The sequence below is a fragment of the Mandrillus leucophaeus genome, unplaced genomic scaffold (genome assembly GCF_000951045.1).
Source record: "Mandrillus leucophaeus isolate KB7577 unplaced genomic scaffold, Mleu.le_1.0 Scaffold39, whole genome shotgun sequence".
NCBI lineage: Eukaryota > Metazoa > Chordata > Mammalia > Primates > Cercopithecidae > Mandrillus > Mandrillus leucophaeus.
This window is the reverse complement of record NW_012104142.1, coordinates 5,122,850-5,143,699: the sequence shown is the minus strand read 5'-3', so window position 1 is coordinate 5,143,699 and position 20,850 is coordinate 5,122,850. Positions and strand designations below refer to the sequence as shown.

At 36.9% G+C, this 20,850-nt stretch overlaps 1 protein-coding gene across 3 annotated transcripts in view; it reads left to right on the top strand.

Annotated features, from left to right (window-relative positions):
* The window catches only part of PPP3CB (protein phosphatase 3, catalytic subunit, beta isozyme), a 59,782-nt gene extending 39,164 nt beyond the window's left edge, over positions 1-20,618 (top strand). The window contains exons 10-15 of one of the 3 annotated variants that reach the window (XM_011991134.1): positions 3,274-3,351; positions 8,822-8,848; positions 10,954-11,038; positions 12,688-12,785; positions 17,515-17,544; positions 19,002-20,618. In XM_011991134.1, coding sequence (XP_011846524.1) covers positions 3,274-3,351; positions 8,822-8,848; positions 10,954-11,038; positions 12,688-12,785; positions 17,515-17,544; positions 19,002-19,180 — 497 coding nt within the window. In that variant the 3' untranslated portion in view covers positions 19,181-20,618. The remainder of the gene's footprint in view (positions 1-3,273; positions 3,352-8,821; positions 8,849-10,953; positions 11,039-12,687; positions 12,786-17,514; positions 17,545-19,001) is intronic. The other 2 variants (XM_011991135.1, XM_011991136.1) reach the window with 2 other exon arrangements.
* The last annotated feature ends 232 nt before the right edge of the window (positions 20,619-20,850 follow it).

Here is a 20,850-nt window from a genome sequence, read left to right as displayed (position 1 = left end):
CTCTGTTGCCCAGGCTGGAGTGCAGTGGCGCTATCCCTGCTCACTGCAAGCTCCACCGCCTCCTGGGTTCACGCCATTCTCCTGCCTCAGCCTCCCGAGAAGCTGGGACTACAGGCGGCCCGCCACCACGCCCGGCTAATTTTTTTGTGTTTTTAGTAGAGACAGGGTTTCACCGTGTTTGCCAGGATGGTCTCAATCTCCTGACCTCGTGATCTGCCCGCCTTGGCCTCCCAAAGTGCTGGGATTACAGGCGTGAGCCACTGCGCCCGGCCGTTTTTTATATATTCCATATGCAAGTCCCTTACCATATATGATTTACAAATAATTTTCTCCCACTTTCACTTTCTTTCTTTCTTTTTTTTGAGACAGGGTCTCACTCTGTCTCCCAGACTGGAGTGCAGTGGTACCATCTTGGCTCACTGCAACCTCCACCTCCCAGGTTCAAGCGATTCTCCTGCTTCACCCTCCCAAGTAGCTGGGATTACAGGCTTGTGCCACCATGCCTGGCTAATTTTTGTGTTTTTAGTAGAGACGGGGTTTCACCATGTTGGTAAGGCTGATCTCAAACTTCTGGTCTCAAGTGATCCACCTGCTCAGCCTCCTAAAGTGCTGGGATTACAGGCATGAGCCCCCCGCCTGGCTGACTTTCACTTTCTTAATAATGTCCTTTAGGCTTTTACTCTGTCACCTCAGCTAGAATGTTGGAGTGCAGTCGTAACTCACTGCAACAATCTCAAACTCCTGGACTCGGGCAATCTTACCACACGGCCTTCCAAGTAGGTAGACTACAGGCATGTCCCACCATGACTAGCTATTTTTTTTTCTTTTTTTAGAGATGGGATCTTTGTGTGGCCTAGGCTGGTCTCAAATTCCTAGGCTCAAGTGATCCTCCTCCTTCATTCTCCCAGGTAGCTGGGATTACAGGCACATGTTTCTGCGCCCGATTTTTTTGTCCTTTGAAGCACAGAACTTTTCAATTTTTTTTAAAAAATACATTTTATTGTGTATATTTAAGGTATACAGCATAACAGCTTTATTGAAATATAATTTATATACTATGCAATTCATCTATTTAAAGTATACAATTCAGTTGGTTTTAGTATATTTCAGAGTTGTGTAACCATGAGAAAGACTAATCTTTCTGTCTCTGTAGATTTGCCTTTGCTAGACATTTTATGTAAATAAGGTTATATGGTATATGGTCTTTTGTGACTGGCTTCTTTCAAAAATTTTTTAATTTTGGCAAAGTCATATTTATCTATTTTTTCCTTTGTTGCTTGTGTTTTTGTTGTTATACCTAAGAAATCATTGCCTAATCCGAGCTCATAAAGATTTACCCCTGTTTTTTTTTAAGAGTTTTAGTTCTTACATTAGGTGTTTGATCCATTTTGAGTTAATTTTTGCATGTGGTGTGCAGTAGAGGGAGTGCAGTTTATTCTTTCGCATGTGACCATTTGCAGCTTTATTCTTTTGTAGTTGACCATTGTTGAAATGACTGTTCTTTAGCCACTGAATTGTTTTGGCACCCTTGTCAAAAATCAATTGACCTTAAATATCAGGTTTTCTTTCTGGACTCTCAATTCTATTCTGTTGTGATAAATGACTACTACATCATTTTTCTAACTTCTGTTTAGAATGCCTTTTCTGCCCTCTCCACTTGGCAAACTCCTAGTTTATGCTTCCTCTCAAATGTCATCTGTCAAAAGCCTTGCCTTCCCTAGCAGGTCTTTTGTGTATCTTTGAATACTTAATAGCATGTTTTTCATCAGTCTTTTGCGGTTGATATTTAATATCTCCTTCGGTAGTTAGTAAGTTTTTTGAAGGTAGAGATTGTGCCTCTCATACCTGAATCCTAGAGCTTTAGTGTCATACTTGACATGTGGGGTGCTTTTAGTATATTTATAGCAGGAAAAATTGGTTTGTAGAAGTATTGAATTTTGTTTTGGATATGTTCATTTCTAGGTGCCTTCAGGACATCTAACTGCTAATATTCAATAGACATTTTTCTTTATTAATTGAAATTTGCTTTTATTTTTCTTATTTTGTGTACTTATTTGTTATTAATTGAGTACCTGTCATGTGCCAGGGCACAGTGCCAGGCTCTGAAGTTATAATAGTGAATTAAACAACATCCTACACTCATGAAGTTTTCATTCTAGTAGGGGAAACATACAGTATACAAATGGTTTAAGACAGTTGACAATAAAACCAGCAAGGAAATCTGGAGCCTGAAGGAGAGGTTAACACTGGAGATACAGACTTTGGAAGCATCTTCAACGAGGTGATAATTCAAACTGTAAATATGATAATAGACAGAAATTCCAAGTGATTGAACATATAGGAGGATTAATACTGCAGAGAGAATCTTGAGGATATCCAAAGTTTTGCGGAAAAATGATCCAATCATGAGAAAACCAGAAGAGTAGAATCTTGGGAACCAAGGGAGAAGAGAAGGAAAAAAACATATAGAATAGTGAAAGAGGATTAAGCCTATGAAACTGCCAAGGGTTCAGATTGTTAGTGATTAGTAATCTTTAGAAATAAATTTCAAGGGAGTTGCTGAGCCAGTTTTTAAAAGATAAGGCCTGGCCCAGTGGCTGACGCCTGTAATCCCAGCACTTTGGGAGGTCGAGGCGGGCGGATCATAAGGTTAGGAGTTCAAGACCAGCCTGACCAACATGGTAAAACCCCATCTCTCGTTAAAAAAAAAAAAAAAAATTATAAAAATTAGCTGGGCGTGGTGGTGCATGCCTGTAATCCCAGCTCCTTGGGAGGCTGAGGCAGGAGAATCGCTTGAACCTGTGAGGCAGAGGTTGCAGTAAGCCAAGATCACACCACTGCACTCCAGCCTGGGCAACAGAGCAAGACTCTGTCTCCAAAAAAAAAAAAAAACAATTAAATCCTGAGACTTTTTGGAACCAGTAAAACTCTGCCATGATTTTTTTTCTTATTATGCTATATCCATGAATGAAGATTTGAAATGTATACATTCAGTTGTTATTCATCTCTGTTCTTATCTCTGTGGGGCTTAATTTTTTTTTTTTTGAGAGGCCTGAAAATTTGTTCCATAAAGAATCTCTTTCAGAGTTGTTATCCACTGAATTTCTTTCCTTTTGAAAGCCTTTGCATTTTTTATTTCCATCGTTCTTGCTGTAAGAATGTGTTTGCTTTCTTGGGCTAAACATTATTTGACCATTTGTAGAAATAGTTGCTATGTATATGTAAAGACAGTTATATATGGTCAGCTAACATGTAACTTTTTTTTCCAAATAGTGACAGAAATGTTGGTAAATGTTCTGAGTATTTGCTCTGATGATGAACTAATGACTGAAGGTGAAGACCAGTTTGATGGTATGATTATTCATCTTACTATTTTTTTATTGTGAAATGATATTTCTTTACTGCCTAGCCTCAGTACACACTATTTTGCAAATAATAGTCATTGCTTTCAGCATATGCTATTTGATAAGTAACAAGCTACTTTTTTTGGATATTAAGATTTGAAAATAATTTTAGTGATTTCTTTTTTTATGGTAATATTGAAAAGAAGATGAACTTTGGGAAAGGAGAAATTTGGAAGAAAGAACATAAGGAAAGGAAAACTGAAGTATTAAAAGGATGTAGTGCTTGATGAATATGGACACTGGTTAGAGAAAAGAGGATAAAAATACTATTGGTTTTATTAGAACAATATTCTTAATGTATCAAAAGCATACCTGAACTCCCAATTTTGCTTTTCCTTCCTTTTAAACACTAAAATAGACTGTTTCTAAATTAGTGTGGCTGTGTTCTAAAAGACCACTTGCTAATTTAGTTTGAGATTCTGAAAGCATTTTTTCCACAGAAACAAAGTTATATACATGGTTGTTATGTAAGCCAACAAGCCTATGTACCTAATGCATGTTTATAGTAAAAAGTAGTACTATAGAAAAAAAATTCATTTTATTTTGTTTTGAAATTTTTATTTAAAACTTTATTTAAATATTTAATTAAAACCCAAGTACATAAAAAGGTAAACAATTTATAAACCGAAAATGATTCCCTTCCATATTCCCTTCACATCTTTGTTTTAGTATACTTTTTATAGTTGTAATCAATATTTCAATGTTTCCATATTTTGAACATGGTCTATATATTGGTAAGATTTAATAGCTACATATTTCTAAGTCCATTGATAAACTATAATGTTTGGCCAGATGTGGTGGCTCACGCCTGTAATCCCACCACTTTGGGAGGCCAAGGCAGGAGGATCCCTTGAGCCCAGGAGTTGGAGACCAGCCTGGGCAATATGGAAAGATTTCCTTGTCTCTATTAAAAAAAAATACACACACACGATTTAATTTTCATAGTTAATCTCACATTGTTTGGCAACTGGGTTCCAAATTATCCTTACGAATAGCAGTAAAATAAACATTTGTATTATAGCTTTTATTTTCCTTCTTGGAATAAATTTATTGAAGAGAATTATAGAGTTACAGAATTAACTCTGTAACTCTTTTAGCTTCATTGTTTTAGCTGTGAACTACCACACTGCTTTGCAGAAGGATTGGACCACTATGAAGTGCCTCCAGCAAGGAATCCATAGACATATTTCTCCACAGGACTACCTCATTGGATTTTGGTCATTTTTACTTATTTTCTTCATGGCTATATAGTAGTAAATTACAGTTGCTTAAGTTTATATTTCTTTGATTTCTAATGATGCTAAGAAGAAAATTACTGTTTTTCCAACTGTGTAAACTATCCGTTTCATTTGATCCCTTTTTGAGTAAAATCTGAATGAAACCTATTTAGAAATTTCTCTACTTACAAACAGGTTTGATTCTTAAACACTTGAAAGCCCATTTGTTGAAAGTACAAAGTAACTGTGTACAAGTGCTACCATTGCCATCTGTTGGTGGTAGGCAGAGATGCACTTTTATTCTTACACATTTGTTAATAACTGACATAGTATATTTATATCAGTTATTTTTTAGTTTGGATAGTAAACTTTAGTGAATAATACTTTTCCTTATTTTAATTCTTTCCTTTTTTTTTTTTTTTTTTTGAGACAGAGTCTTGCTCTGTCACCCAGGCTAGAGTGCAGTAGTGCAATCTTGGCTCACTGCAACCTCCATCTCCCTGGTTCAAGTGATTCTCCTGCCTCAGCTTCCCAAGTAGCTGGGATTACAGATGCCCACAACCACGCCCAGCTAATTTTTGTATTTTTAGTAGAGACGGGGTTTCACCATCTTGGCCAAACTGGTCTCGAACTCCTGACCTCAGATGATCCGCCCACCTCAATCCACCTGCCTTGGCTTCCCAAAGTGTTGGGATTACAGGTGTGAGCCACCATGCCCAGCCATTGAATAGTTTCAAATATATATTTTGTTTCCCTGTTCTGCTGTCACTTTTGTTGTAAGAATAGACCTGGGCTTAGATTCTAGTTCCTTATAATGGCTCTGTGGCATCAGGCAACTTACTTAACCTTTCTGAGTCTCAGTTTCTCTCATCTTTAAAGAAGTGACAGTAATTCCTACTTCATAATGTTGTAGGTATTGAGATAATTAATAATTGAAGTAATTATTGGCACATAGCCTAATTTTTAAAGAAAGTTTTCTGTTTTTCAAATTCTGTGAAATATTTAGTGAGAGTTTTAATTGATATTATGTTAATTCTATATCTGAATCTAGGGAAGTTTTTTTAATTTTTTTTTTTTTTTTTTTTTTTTTTAAGAGATGAGGTTTCCCTATGTTGCCAAGGCTGGTCTTGAACTCCTGGCCTCAAGCAGTCCTCCCACCTCAGCCTCTCAAAAAGTGCTGGGATTTCCCTTTCCTTCTTTCTTTCTTTCCTTCTTTCTTTCTTTCTTTCTTTCTTTCTCTCTCTCTCTCTCTCTCTCTGTCTTTCTCTTTCTCTCTTTCTCTCTTTCTTTCTCTTTCTTTCTTTTTTAAAATAAATAGTATTTAGTTTTTCAAACTAAGACCAAGAACTCTTGCTCTATATAATTACTTTATTTACTATAATTACTTCATTTAATACATAATTCCTCTATTTAAGATTATATAGTTTTTCTTTGAAAAAATTTTGTCATTGTCAAGTTAAATTAATACATCTGTATTTTATGTTCTTATTACTATTACAACTGGTGTCTCTTTTTTTCTATCTGTATAAAAGAATATATATTTGTGGGTTTATCTTATATCTAACAAACTTGAGTCAGCAGAATTTTCTATGATAATTTTTAATTTGTTTTCTATTACTTTTAAAAATATGTTATTTATAGGGGATTGATATTACTTCTATTCTGTATTTTTACCTTTCTTTTATGCTTTAAAAGTTATTATCAGTACGGCCAATAGTATGTTAAATAGGAATGATGGTAGATAATGCTTTAGTCCTCCTCTTATAATAATAAGAAAAAAAGGTTACTTGTTAGTCTAATTATAGTACTTGGTTTTAGGTACCTATGATTTATATGAATAAAGATACCAAGTCATGTTTTGATATTGAACCAGAAATAAATATAAAATTTTATTATATTCTAATGAGAAGATTTTATATATCATCAGTATTTTTCCTATTAGTATGATAATTTATCCCCTTGTTATATCATTCTTGCATTCCAGGGATGAATTGAATTTGATCATTAAAGAGGCAGTGTAGTTTAATGAAAAGGATCAGTGGTTTAGGTGCCTTGTCACTACCGTTCACTAGCTGTGTAATCTTAGAAAAGGCACCTAATTTCTCAAGTTTTCTTATTCAGAAACTGAGGGAATAGAGAGGATGAAAATTCTTTCCCACTCTTAAATAATTTTAAAAATTGTTAAGCACCATTTATGACAATGTTTCAATGGGAAAATACACTGAGTTCCAGCTTTTAATATTAGAAATAGATCTCCCTTTACTGCCAACAGGGCAGGTACAATTACTCCTCATTTTTTTCACTCTTCCACTACCAAGTATTAGGAGTAGAGACTCCAAGAAAGTTTTAGGAATATGAGTCTGGGAGTTTGCATGGAGAAATGGGAATGGTTTGGAAGATAAAGAATGTTGAGGAAATGGAGGATAGAGGAGGAGATTCGGATAGATACTAAGGTTTAAAGTGGGGTAGGGAAAGAGCTGCTGGAACTAGGTTTATTTCCCTTCCTTATTTGTACTCCCTAATTTCTTCCCTCTTACTCCGTCCATCTTTTCTCCTTTCCTTTCACCATAATGGCTTGCCTTCTGTTCTCTCCTTCTTCTTTTCTTACACAATGGTGGAACCATCCTATGGAATTGGTCTGGGGAGAAATCTGGCTTTAGAAAGAAAACTTGATGGGATGGCTGTGGAATCAGAATAAGGGTTTAGCTTTTCTTTGGGGAAAGAGAGAGCAGGATTGGAGATTTCTGAGTGTCAGAAAAGAAGAACTAATTTTTGTATATTTAAAGCTAAGATGGCCGGGCGTGATACAGGATCACGCCTGTAATCCTAGCACTTTGGGAGGCCAAGGTGGGTGGATCACCTGAGGTCAGGAGTTTGAGACCAACCTGGCCAACATGGCAAAACCTGTCTTTACTAAAAAAGTACAAAAATTAGCTGGGCGTGGTGGTGAGTGCCCATAGTCCCAGCTACTTGGAAGGCTGAGGCAGGAGAATCGCTTAAACTCAGGAGGCAGAGGTTGCAGTGAGTCGAAATCATGCCTTTGCACTCCAGCCTGGTTGACAGAGCGAGACTCGGTCTCAAGAAAAAAAAGCTAAGATTAGGTAAAGGCATAAGACTATTGTTAAGTGGTAAATCTTTGGTGCTCTGTATTGTTTAATGTATGTGTGGGGTCATTTTTAAGACAAAAATTTGCATTAACACTAAATGTATAAATGCACATAGCATCCCTTTTAGAAGTGTTAATCATAAAAGAGAATTTTCGAACATTGATTTCTGTGATATTTAGGTTGCATGCAACTTTTTCCAGATATTTATCTTTTGTCTTCAGTTTGGTAAAGGGAAGTACATAATCCATATGTGTTGCAGTTTCACTAAAATAAGTACATTTCCTATAATGGAATAATTTATCTCAGCATTTGAATGGAAGATAGGGAAAGCTCAAATGAAACCACCCCAGCTGCCTACTCTTAGAACTATTACTTGATTTGAAACAATCTGTTGCTATTTTTGCAAAAAGATGTCCCCCAAATTCCCAGATTGGATTGGGGACAGAAAGCACATACTGTTGCTCCTAAGTATATGCAAAAGTTCTGCAATTCAGATTCAGGAAATCATGTGCTCTTGTTAGGGAGTATGGGAGGTTTAGCTTTTCCTTCGTTGGGAGGGGGTGAGGTTTTCTACTGAGGCAGTTTATGAAGTTACCTACATTTCTCTGACTGTACTACACATTTTGCAGATGTTGGTGTCCTTGAAGAACCACATGAGTTTGTATTTCATTTGTGTCATTACCTTTTACTTAACATACTTCCACAGGTGACACATTTCCTTAGGGGTATGACTATAAATGTGCAATTGTTGTTAGCAGTCTTTTATCAGTCTTATGTGTTTTCACATGTTTTTTTCTGTCCCTAATTATGTCTGCTTTCATCAGATATGATAGTCATTCTGTCCATAATTTCTTCCGTGCACATATCTTTTAAGAAATCTTTAGAGTTCTACCTAGCGGCATCCCTCTTTATTCACCAGATTCTACAGTACTACATTTTTCAAGTTTCCAAATATGAGGGCCTTCATTTTTCTCCCTTTCTTTCTACATTCATTCTTCAGTACCACTGCCAAGTTAAATCTCTATCTTTTTATTTGTCTCAACCACCTTTTCTCCATCATTCACTTCCTTTTTTCTGGACTCTCCATCTGAAGAACGGCTCATATATGGCAATAAAAAAGGTACAGACCAGACAGAGTAACATTGTTTTGAAATATGACTTCATAAGTTATCCTCATGTCCATGTAAGTTAGCACATTCATTGAGTAATGTCTATGCAGAGTCCTCTTGGGCCTTGTGCAAATTTAATTTAAGTTTTATCTGAGTTAGTATTTGGTATTTTTAGAAGTCATATTCCAAGATATCTGTCTTTCTGTGCATGGAAATATTTTTCCCTCCTTTTCATTCCTGTTTTAAAATTTCATTCTTTTGCTTATTTGTAATGTTTTGTACTTTTCCCTGCATGATTAGGGTTGTTTGATTGTCTGTATTATTTCCCAAAGAAATGTTACTGTGGACATTTACTTTAATATGATGCATGATGTGTTTGTAGACTGATTTAAAATCCTGATTTGTACAGTGTTTTTATATTCCTGTGATTTTTTCATTTGATATCAGTATAGTTTACATGTCATTTGGTTTTATAGATACAGAAATTAAGACTGAAAATATGAATGTACTTATTACAGCCATCCTCCCCAACCTCCTTCTGCTTATCCCCAGTGTAGCTACTTACAAATTCTGTCAATTTTAAAACAAAATGTTTATAATAATTTATTAGAAGAGAACCAGACTTACCTTCTATCCTTGAACAAGTCAGTTAATAACCTCAGTTTCTTTGTCTATAAAATGAGGAGATTGCACTTTATAGTATCTCCAATGTCTCCAAATTCTAATATTCTATGATTCTTAGAATTTTTAGTTTTTGGGTATTTTTTTTTTTTTTTTTTTTTTTTGGTATTTTAAAAATACCTGTTTAGAGTGCCATGGTACCCAGGTACCCACACAGTTTTGGACTTGTAAAAGCTGTAGCTTCAGTGCTTGTAATATTTACCCTTTAGAAGATCATAAACATGTCATGGAGCCTATTTTTTTCCCCCTAAAATATGTCTTTTGTTTCTATCTTTGAAGTTGGATTTCTTTTTCTCTTTTCTTGCAGTCAGGTCCAGTCATTATCTTAGTTTTTAATTATATGTAATTGTGGACTGCTTGAATTTTAAATGAGATGTTCTCTCCCAGAAGACTTACAGTTGTTCAGACCTCTGTATACCTAAGGCCCCTTTTAAACTAGTGTCTTTAGCCTTTCCTTAACCTTCTCCTCAACCATGGTGCTTCCATGTGTGTTTTCATTGTGTTGAATGAAGCACAGCTCTAAGGAACCACACTTTTGGGTCCAGAGTGATTCTAGTTGCTGTATATGAAATAACAGGACTGAGATTGATGTTGTTCTTTCTGGAGGCCAAGGGAAGGAAGATAAAACCTTTGAGTCATTCTTCAGCCAAGGATTTAGTTGTTTTGGTTTATTCTCTTCTACATCAGTCATAGATAGCACAGCTAACCCTTTAGAGATGAAGCAGTAGTGATCCTTTAGCCATGTTTTTCTCATTGCTTATGTCATACTCACCTAGAGATGTAAAAGATTGTATATATTTGCATGACCTTAGGAATACCTGGTACATTAGGTTAAGATGTGCATTGTTGAAATGCTGGTATGGCCCTTAGTTCAGGATTACCTGCACAGTAGCTCCTTCATACCATTAATTTTAGACCAACTCAAACCAAAGAAGCTTACTCTGTCATAGTCTGATGGGGTATTGTCAGCCTGCATGTCAAATACTTTGTGATAGTTAAATAAGACTACAGGACTGTTACAAATTCTTAGTCTGTTAGTCTGCATGCCGTAGGCTGTCATGAAAATTAAATAGAGACTATAAGATTATTATCAGTTTTTGCCCTCTGGTTTGTAATACAAGTTGGGCTCAAGTTTGCTTTTTTTTTTTTCTCCTGCCCCAATTGCTGTTTTACTGATTAGCCAGTCTAGTGAAATATTAAAGTTTGTGGATTACTTTTTATTTCTACATTTATCAGACCCCAGTATTAGACCAATGCTGAGCTAAATATTGAGAGAGCAAGACATTTTTTAGCATGAGTTCATCTAGTCTCCTCCATGTAAGCTAGTGGCAGGGGCCTTGGTATTGGTTTAGATGAGTGTGGAACAGGCTAATAGCATATTGTAAGCATGCATGCCCTAAACTTGAGCCTTTCTCTCTATTTATTCCATTGAAAGTAGGTTCAGCTGCAGCCCGGAAAGAAATCATAAGAAACAAAATTCGAGCAATTGGCAAGATGGCAAGAGTCTTCTCTGTTCTCAGGTAATGATGTCTTTTCTTGATTATTTGTTTTGCAGAAATTATGTTTATTGTACCTTGTTACAAGCATTGTCCTGCATCTAAAAGCAACATGGGGCCGGGTGTGGTGGCACACTCCTGTAATCTCAGCATTTTGGGATGCCAAGGCGGGCAGATCACCTGAGGTCAGGAGTTTGAGACCAGCCTGGCCAACATGGCGAATCCCCATCTCTACTGAAAATACAAAAATTAACCGGGCGTGGTGGCATGCGCCTGTAATCCCAGCTACTCGGGAAGTTGAGGCACGAGAATTGCTTGAACCCGGGAGGCAGAGGTTGTGGTGAGCCGAGATTGCGCCACTGCACACCAGCCTGGGAGACAGAGCAAGACTCTGTCTCAAAAAAAAAAAAAAAAAAAGCAACAGAGTATCATTCTTCCTATATAGAAGTTACTTAGGCCTGGCCAGGCACGGTGGCTCACGCCTGTAATCCTAGCACTTTGGGAGGCCAAGGGAGGTGGATCGCGAGGTCAAGAGACTGAGACTATCCTGGCCAACATGGTGAAACCCCGTCTCTACTAAAAATACAAAAATTAGCTGGGCGTGGTGGTGCATGCCTGTAGTCCCAGCTACTCGGAGGCTGAGGCAGGAGACTTGCTTGAACTCGGGAGGTGGAGGTTGCAGTGAGCTGAGATCACACCACTGCACTCCAGCCTGGGTGACAGAGAGACTCTGTCTCAGAAAAAAAAAAAATGTTACTTAGGCGCTTAGGCCGGGTGCAGTGGCTCATGCCTGTAATCCCAGCACTTTGGGAGGCCGAAGTGGGCGGATGCTTGAGTTTAGGAGTTCACGACCAGGCTAGGAAACATGGCAAAACCCCATCTCTACAAAAAAGAATACAAAAATTAGCCGGGCCTGGTGGCGTGCACCTGTGGTCCCAGGTACTCGGGAGGCCGAGATGGGAGGATCGCCTGAGCCCCAGGAAGTTGTCAGCAGTGAGCTGTGATTGCACTACTGCACTCCAGCCTGGGTGACGGAGTGAGACCTTGTCTCAAAAAGAAAAAGAAGTTAATTATATATTTGTATATTGAAGATGGGAACGCAAGTCCCTTTGAAGCTAAGATTTTTGACTCTGGTGATTATTATTGCTCATCTTTGGTATCTCTTTTCCTTTTGTGATAACACTAAATTTACACCTTGAAAATTAGAGCAGTATAAGAAGGAGGGGATACTGTTTAGAGTATTCTTGATGAACTTGTTCATCCGTATAGGAAGTCCCTTGTGCTGGAGCCATAAATTGCCTTCCCTGAGGTTAATTCAGGAAGACCAGGTTTAAGGGTACAAATGAATACATCAGTCTTTAAAAATTTGTTAGCAAAACTGACTACATCAGACATTTGAACTTCAGAGCATATGAAATACCATATTTTCTCAATAGTATGATGCCCCTTGATGAATCTTAACACATACTTAATAAAGTTTTTCAGGAAAAATAATGCATGCCTCAATTGTAAGGCACACCCTCATACCTGAAATGTCTCAAAATTGAGGAAAATATGGTAATAGCAATGAATGTCATAAATTTTATCTATGGCCTATATCTAGACCCTATGTCTTCTTTTAAATTAAGTACTTGTTGGAAGTATCTGATATTTGTTATATCTCTCTGCTATAGGGAGGAGAGTGAAAGTGTGCTGACACTCAAGGGCCTGACTCCCACAGGGATGTTGCCTAGTGGAGTGTTAGCTGGAGGACGGCAGACCCTGCAAAGTGGTAATGATGTTATGCAACTTGCTGTGCCTCAGATGGACTGGGGCACACCTCACTCTTTTGCTAACAATTCACATAATGCATGCAGGGAATTCCTTCTGTTTTTTAGTTCCTGTCTCAGCAGCTGACCTAGACAGGGTACTGTATTAGCTAGTGTCTCATTAATACCTGATCAGGGCAGAAAACTGATAGAGTGGGTATTCCTTTCAATTGAAAATAATGGTCAGTTCCTCAGCTTTTCATGAAATGATATGGGAGCAGCTCATATCATAATGTCTGAAATATTTATTTATTCATTTGTCTAATTCACCCTTTTCTTTTAAAAGCCCCAGTTTCAGAATGTGAATCAGGGATATTCCTGTTACTAAAATGGAAATGTAATTCCAAGTTTCTTATTTTTAATTTTTTAAATTTATGTCATTGTATTAGACTATGCTTATATTTAAAACTTCTTAATTTAGAGTTAACTACCTGCTTAGGCCCCAGAACATTATTTATGCACTTCAGTTACCAAAAGATTTGTGCAAGGTTTTGTACCCTGGTAAATGATGCCAAAGTTTGTTTTCTGTGGTGTTTGTCAAATGTTCTATGTACAATTAACTGTCTGTAACATACTGTTTCCTTCCTCTGCAGATGTAGCTGCTTTCCTAAATCTGTCTGTCTTTCTTTAGGTTAGCTGTATGTCTGTAAAACTATGTTCAATTAAATTACTCCATCAGACACTTGTCTGTCTGTCAATGTAGAAGCAGCTTGGTAGCACCTTGTTTCGAGGTTTGCTGCATTTGTTGCTGCACTTTGTGCATTCTGAACATGAATGTAACATTAGATATTAAGTCATTGTTATAAGGGGTTGAATTTAAATCCTGTAAGTCAAAATTGAAAGGGTGTTATTAAGTGTGCCTTTATTTTGCATGAAAATAAAAAGAATTATACGTAAAGCATTCCTGTAATCTGGCTCATTGAATATTTTATACTTAAAAAAACTTTTTTTTTGGCGTAAATATTTGTGTAAATACTGGGTTAACTTTTTTAAAGCCCATTACAGATTAAATAGAAGAGAGTGATGTGAGTATTAGTGACCATACACAGTAATTCAGTCTAGATTTCTTTTCCTTTGGTTGGAAAGCAAAAATACGTGATGTGGAAAAGCCTGAATTTCTTGTAGCCACTTTTGACAGCCCTCTAAGGGTCATTGTCTATTAAAATAGCAACAGATCTGATGTTTTCCTTAGTCATAATTAAGTTTCTTTTTGGTGTTGTAATTCGTGACTTTTTTAGAGAGAAAAAGATAGGCAATTTTAACATTTTGAATGAATTTACATTTGACTTCACAATTTCATTTCCTTTGGTTCCATAATAAGTGCTCTCTCCTCTCCTCTCCTCTCTTCTTTCTCTCTCCCTTTTTTTTGTGCATGTGTACGTGTGTGTGTGAGAGAGAGACAGGGTCTGGTTTCTTGCTCTGTCACCCAGACTGGAGTGCAGTGCAGCCTCAACTTCCTGGGCTCAAGCAATCCTTCCATTTCAGCTTCCTGCGTAGCTGAGACCATAGGCACACGCCACCACAGCCAGCTAATTTTTTGTATTTTTTGTATTTTTTATTTTTTTATATTTTTGTATTGCCCAGGCTGGTCTCAAACTCCTGGGCTCAAGCAGTCTTCTGACCTCAGCCTCCCAAAGTGCTGGGATTATAGGCGTGAGCCACTATGCCTGGCCAATGATTGCTTTTTAGTAAAAAAAAAATTTCTCCTGTAAACAATTTTTACTTGTAGCCTATACATGTTCTATTTTAAATGTCATTGTATTGTTCACTACCACCACTGGTATATCTGAAAAGTACACTGTGTTTTGAAATTACAGTTATAACTTTTCATTCTGAATGAGGTTTCTTTTTTGATTTTCTTTTTAAAAAAAACCTGCTTTGATTTGCTTTACATTCCTTGCCCTCCATTTTTCTTATTATATTATAAACAGTAGAAAAATGAACTAAAAAGAATTTTATGAATGTACATTAAAACAGGATGATCTTAAACATTTGATAAAACTAGTAAAAATGTTAATAGAAAAGGTTGAACTTTAATAGCTTCAAAAATATCATATTCTTCTTCGTTCAGAAAAGAAAAATAAAACCAAAAGGGTATCATACTTAAATCAATCTACACTATAGTCATCTCTCAATTATCCTTGGATATACCATTACTTTTATATTGTATCCACAGCAAACCTTGCTTTCAGATTTCACATTTAGCACCTGCTAATTACATGCTTTGTTGACAGCTCAGCACTTCTGTTTATTCTTAATTTGCTCACGGCTTGAAGCTCATTCCTTCAACTTTGAAACCACCCTCTACTGCAGGGGAGGTTTGAAAGACAGCTTTGCTGGAGGAACTCTCTATTCTCAGCATGGACTAAATTACTGGAAGGAATTGAGTTTAAGGGGTCTAATTTGGGACCCCTTAAACTAAATAGCTTCTAGTTTTGCTAGCTCTTGATAGTGTGGTTTGGGCATTTGGTCGAAATTATTTTCCTAGGATAAGATAAATCTGCTTTGAAACAAATAACAAAAGTCATACAAAAGCTGCATTTTTGTGATTATTTTTTAAAAAGTTATCCTACATGTTAAATTTTAGTAGGTACATTCCCTGATGTTAGTGTGTATAACCGAGAGGTATTGCAAAAGGAAAAAAATTTAATTCTAAGACCTCATGCCTGTCAGAAAATAAAAATTGTGTTTTCAAAAACTTTAAAAGTTAATTTACATGACGTTACTTGAGTGTTTTTACAAACTGCACAACTCTATTGGAGGTGGATTTTCTGTTCGTATTTATTTTATGTATGTTTTCTTTCTGGGAAATTTGATTGGGAGCTAGCACTGTAATGCTACCTTCACCAGGATCTATATGGGAAATATATGTGGCCAATTCTATTTTAGTAATACCAAATTCCTCTTGGTCGTTTATCTAAACTGTGTAGTACTGAGGAACACAGTTTGAGATAGCACTATGCTCAAACTTATTAAGGCCATGTCAAGATGCCCTATATAACTGAAAACAAATAATGGAGAAATAGTGCCTTTCAGATAGAGTTTTGCAATTAGCAGATCTGGGCTCAAGCGATCTTCCTGCTTCAGCTTCCCGAGTAGCTGGGACTACATATGCACACCACCATTCCCGGCTAATTTTTAAAACTTTTTGTGGGGAGAGATGAGGTCTCTTTATGTGTTGCCCAGGCTGGGCTCAAATGCTCAAGGGATCCTTCTGCCTCGGCCATCCAGAGTGCTGGGATTATAGGCATGATCCTCCATGCCCTGCCCGATTTGTAATGTAGTTTAACAGTTAAGGAAAATTAACTCTTCCTGTATTCAGTGTTCGTCCTAATTCTTTTGGATCCCCAATTCACTTTACTGTCTGGTTAAGATCAACATTTTCTAACTTAGTACACTTTAATACCTTAGATTCATCAGTTTCTTGTACATTAATAATTGCTTTGGATAAAATTATTTCTAAATCATGTTAATTGCTAAAAGATCACTTCAGGAATAATTATTCTAATTGGCCTTATTGCAGAAGAAGCAAAATAGAAGAGACAAGGGCATTACTTTTACAAATATTCTGAGTAATAGGGGGAATGGACAATATTGTAAGCCAGTATTGTTGTCTGCTATCTTAGGTCCTGGTCCTCAGTGTGAGCTCTTTATACAGTTCAAACCCAGAAATGAGCGAAAAAAAGAATCTTTGACCATAAAATATTTGACTAATTATGTTGAAATTCTCTAAATGGACCAGTGACACACTATACCAAGAATGTGTTTCTTATTTATAATATGACCTATGTGTCTATATCATGAAATAATTAGAATTTATGCCTGTAAGACCTCACTTCCACTCCTTAATGTCTCTTTAATGGGTAGATGAGTTTGAAAAGATGCTCAGTAGTCTTCCTGAGAAGACAAATTTGAGTTCATGATAAACTGTGTCAGTATAAATGGAATTTTTTAAGGCTATAGATGTTAGTATCTGTAGGTATTTGGAACATCAGTACTAGAATAGAAAGGAAGTTCCTGGTAGACAGGAGAAGCCCTTTCAGGTCCCCGACAAAGAACAGAGCCACAGAACTGGAACTGTTCTACTTAGAGTAATTCACCAAGTTTACTGCCCTTAAATTTCACTGTAGTCATATCAGCCCTTGCAGCTTATGTTTTGCCTTGTAAATTAGAAGTGACAGGTAAAGCACTGCTGACCCCTTCTAGTTTATGTCTTAGGGAACCAACTGGTAATGAGTATTGTTCTCATTGACATGAAAGAAAAGACTTTTCTGTTTGCTTTTCTGCTATAATTCTATTATAATTTCACTCTAGAGCATTTTTCTGTGATTGTGATGGATGGGATATAATAAACATTATGGAAAATTCTAAGGCCATCAAATTACTGATTCAAGATGGGTAATTAATACTGGAGTGCATTTGCATGGGTGCTGAGGTGTCTGTTTACAGTAGGTTTATGTGTTCTGTGCTCTGAGTGATGTTGTCATAGTGCTGTGTGTAAACTGTGCTGTGTCAGGAATTGGGGGTTTGGATGGGGCTCTCTAATTTGGGTACTATTGATGTTAAATTGTAAATGATGATGTAGTATGGGATACTGTGATATTTTAAGTGATCATTGCCTTTTCTGCTGTACAATATGACCCTTCTCATCTCTCTCATTCATTTTGCATGCCTCTGCTCACTTCTGTACAGCCACAGTTGAGGCTATTGAGGCTGAAAAAGGTATGATCAGAGTCCTTGTGCTGGGCAGAGATCTGTGGTGTGTGGGTGGGCATCAGAGAATGTCCTATGGGTGTGTTTTACTCCTAGTTTTTACAGCCCAAGATGAATCAGACTCACTGATTCATCAAGTTTAGAAGCCTTGCAGCCCTCTTTTTTTTATTTTTCATTTTTAAATCAGAAGGGCTGATGTCTATGGTGACAGTCTTTTTCTTTTTTCCAGTGTAATATGCAATCAGAATGTAATGTTTCTGATTTATTTAGAGTATAGCATATTATGCTGTACAGTATAGCTTTATAAAGTTGCCTGTTTTAATGGAAATTGCCAAACTGACCTGCAAATAGAGATCTGTTCCATATTTTGCATGATTCTATGCTACTCAGATTTTTTTCCTTAAGTGAAACCTCCTCTAGATATAGGTGTGAGTTTTTTACTCATATCCAGTAGTGTGCCTGGCTGAGAATACAGGAACTGTCACTATAATGATTTTCTTTTCTTTTTTTTTTTTTTGGCTGCAGTTTGGGCTATAGTTTATGGATAAGATTATGTTCATACATATCATGTGTTGGCTTGGTATTTCACATTCCTCAGTGTTTGTAGCCCCAGCCATTTGTTTGGTTCATGTGCCAGACTAAGTCCTAGGGATTGCAGATATTAAGCAACCAGATTATAACTAGTGGTTTGAAAATATTTCCTGTGAACATGTTAATAATGGAGGATGCATCGTTCTAGATGAAGTGAATGAGAAACCATACAATTGGTGGAGAATTGCCATTTATTTTGATTTGAGTTCCCAAAGATTGTGCAGTATGGCCAGTGAATTAAGGAAAACATCTCCTAAAATAAGAGATTATAAATACTTTTTTGCTATCAGCCATACACAGATCTAACTCTTGGAGGCACTTCCCACCTTTTTAATGTTATATTGGTGGTGATGGGCTGATCTTGACCTCCAAGATAGTTCTGATCTACTATATTTTAACCTTTCTTTACCTCTTTCTCCTCCCAAGCTCTTGGTACAGATTTGTATATTGAGGATTAACCTTGTTTAGCCTCCTCACTTGCCCCTACTCTCGTTGCTGCCTTACTGTTATAGTCACTGGTGATCTTAGGGACTAACGTAGGAGATAATTGGTATAGTAGAAGTCAGACAGACCCTGAGACCATTGCCTGGAGGTTGGTTTTGGGGGCAGGAGAGGGTTAACATTTTTTTGGATTTTTATTTTTTGGAAGGCTTTGCTAACACTTGTCACCTGTGAAGCTATCATGTTTATATTTAGGTTTAAGCATTTCACATTTTAAGGGAAGACTGAAATGAGGATAGGATTCAGTTAAAGTAAGATTTAAGTGTTGCTACTTACAGCTACTAATTTCTTTCTTCTTAAAAATCATTAATTATGTTTTGAAATCTCAGAAATGTTTTTCAATTACTGACTTATCAAATTTGCATTTTGTTAAGCAATACGAGGATTCTCTCCACCACATAGAATCTGCAGTTTTGAAGAGGCAAAGGGTTTGGATAGGATCAATGAGAGAATGCCACCTCGGAAAGATGCTGTACAGCAAGATGGTTTCAATTCTCTGAACACCGCACATGCCACTGACAACCACGGGACGGGCAACCATACTGCCCAGTGACCCACGACTTCCCAGGGACTCTCACATCTCGGGCCCCAAATGGACAGATCACCCGAGGAGCTGGAGGGGTCGGCCAAGCTGACTGTAAATGTCACAGTCCCTCTGAAGAAACCATTGTGCTTCTGAGACCCCAGCCCCCTTTCTGGATGGAGGCTTGAGGGCCCTGGGACATGTGCTATCTGATAAGATTGGGTCATCGCTGCCAAGGTGGAGAGCAGTGAGCAAGGGGCTTGGGGCAATTTCCAGTGGAGGGCATCCACACCTCCATTTTATGCTTGTGGTTCACACATTTAAGTTTACAAATCAGATTTCTTTTCCCCTTCAGTAGAATTAGATTTTGTTTTTCAATCAGGATTTCAAATGCAATCCTAAGAGCTAATGTGGACTTTTCTTTTTCCATGAAATGTCTTTAAAGGATGAATTAGCATGGTCTTAAAATACATTTCTGAGGTTACTAGCTGTATTTTGAATTGTGAGCAAAATGCCGAGAAACCCAGTTGGCATTTATACAAAATGTTGACCTCAGGTCTATAGTTCTTAAATGTGGCTAATTCTGTAACATAGTCTTGGTATTTTTTAATTATGAATGCATATCCTATTTCTAGGCAGGCTCTCTTACTTGAACACAAATCCAAAAACTAATTTAGAATCTTTTTTGCCCAGATCTTTTAAGATTTACACCCCAGATATTTAAGAAGAAAACCTCTAAATTTCAAAAATTATGAAGAATTACAGAATTACTCATTTAAGGTACTTTAAAAGAAGTTTGTACATTGTCAAAGTAAATTTTAATTCAAATCATGTCTGTAAAACTTGACGTATTTTGTGTATGCATGTTTTCATTTTGCAAATATTTAATATATAGACCTATGATGTACAGGTACGACATGTATAGGTTACCTAGATGTTATGAGAAATTTTAGTTTATTGTGAGTACTCAAGTTGCTTAAATAGCCACCAGGGTGATTTGCTGCTGGCTTTCTATCATTTTTATGTTTTAATGCAAAGGAAATTTTAAAATGTTCTGGAAGTGTTTTTGATTAAGCAATGCAGCCTAGAAGCAATGGTTCTGTTCAATCATTCAGATGTTAGTGGAAGCATAAAAGTCAAGACTGCATGTTGAAACTTTTCTTTTGATAGTTACTGAACTGCTTGGTTAAACTAAATGGAACCATGTGCTAATTTTTCACAATTATTGACCTGTATTGATTGCCACTGTAGTTTGGTATTTCCCTTTACTTTGGTGGCCTGCTTCCCTCATGCCCTGGAATACAACTCAGAGCTCCAGGCAGCGGAACCATCTGTTGTTTTGTTTGCCAGAAAGTGCACCCTGTATGGTCTCCTGTCTAAGTTGGAAATATTATGCATGTGCAGGACTATTCGAGTATTTTATAAACAGTAGCACACAATAAATTCCATGCATGGGCCGCTGCTCCTATCTCTGTGTTGGGTTTTATTTGGAAGATGCAGTCTGATTTGGCCTTTTGATGCAAATCAGAGAATCCTGTTACTAGAGCTGGGATATCCTCCGGAGATTATCTCGTGGATAGTTCATGGTGATTTGATTAATTAAATTCTTTATAAATTTTGCCTTAAAAAAAAACTTTTGTTATATACTTGTTTTACATGAGCATTAGTAACTGAGTATTAGAGGACTTTATATGCCTACT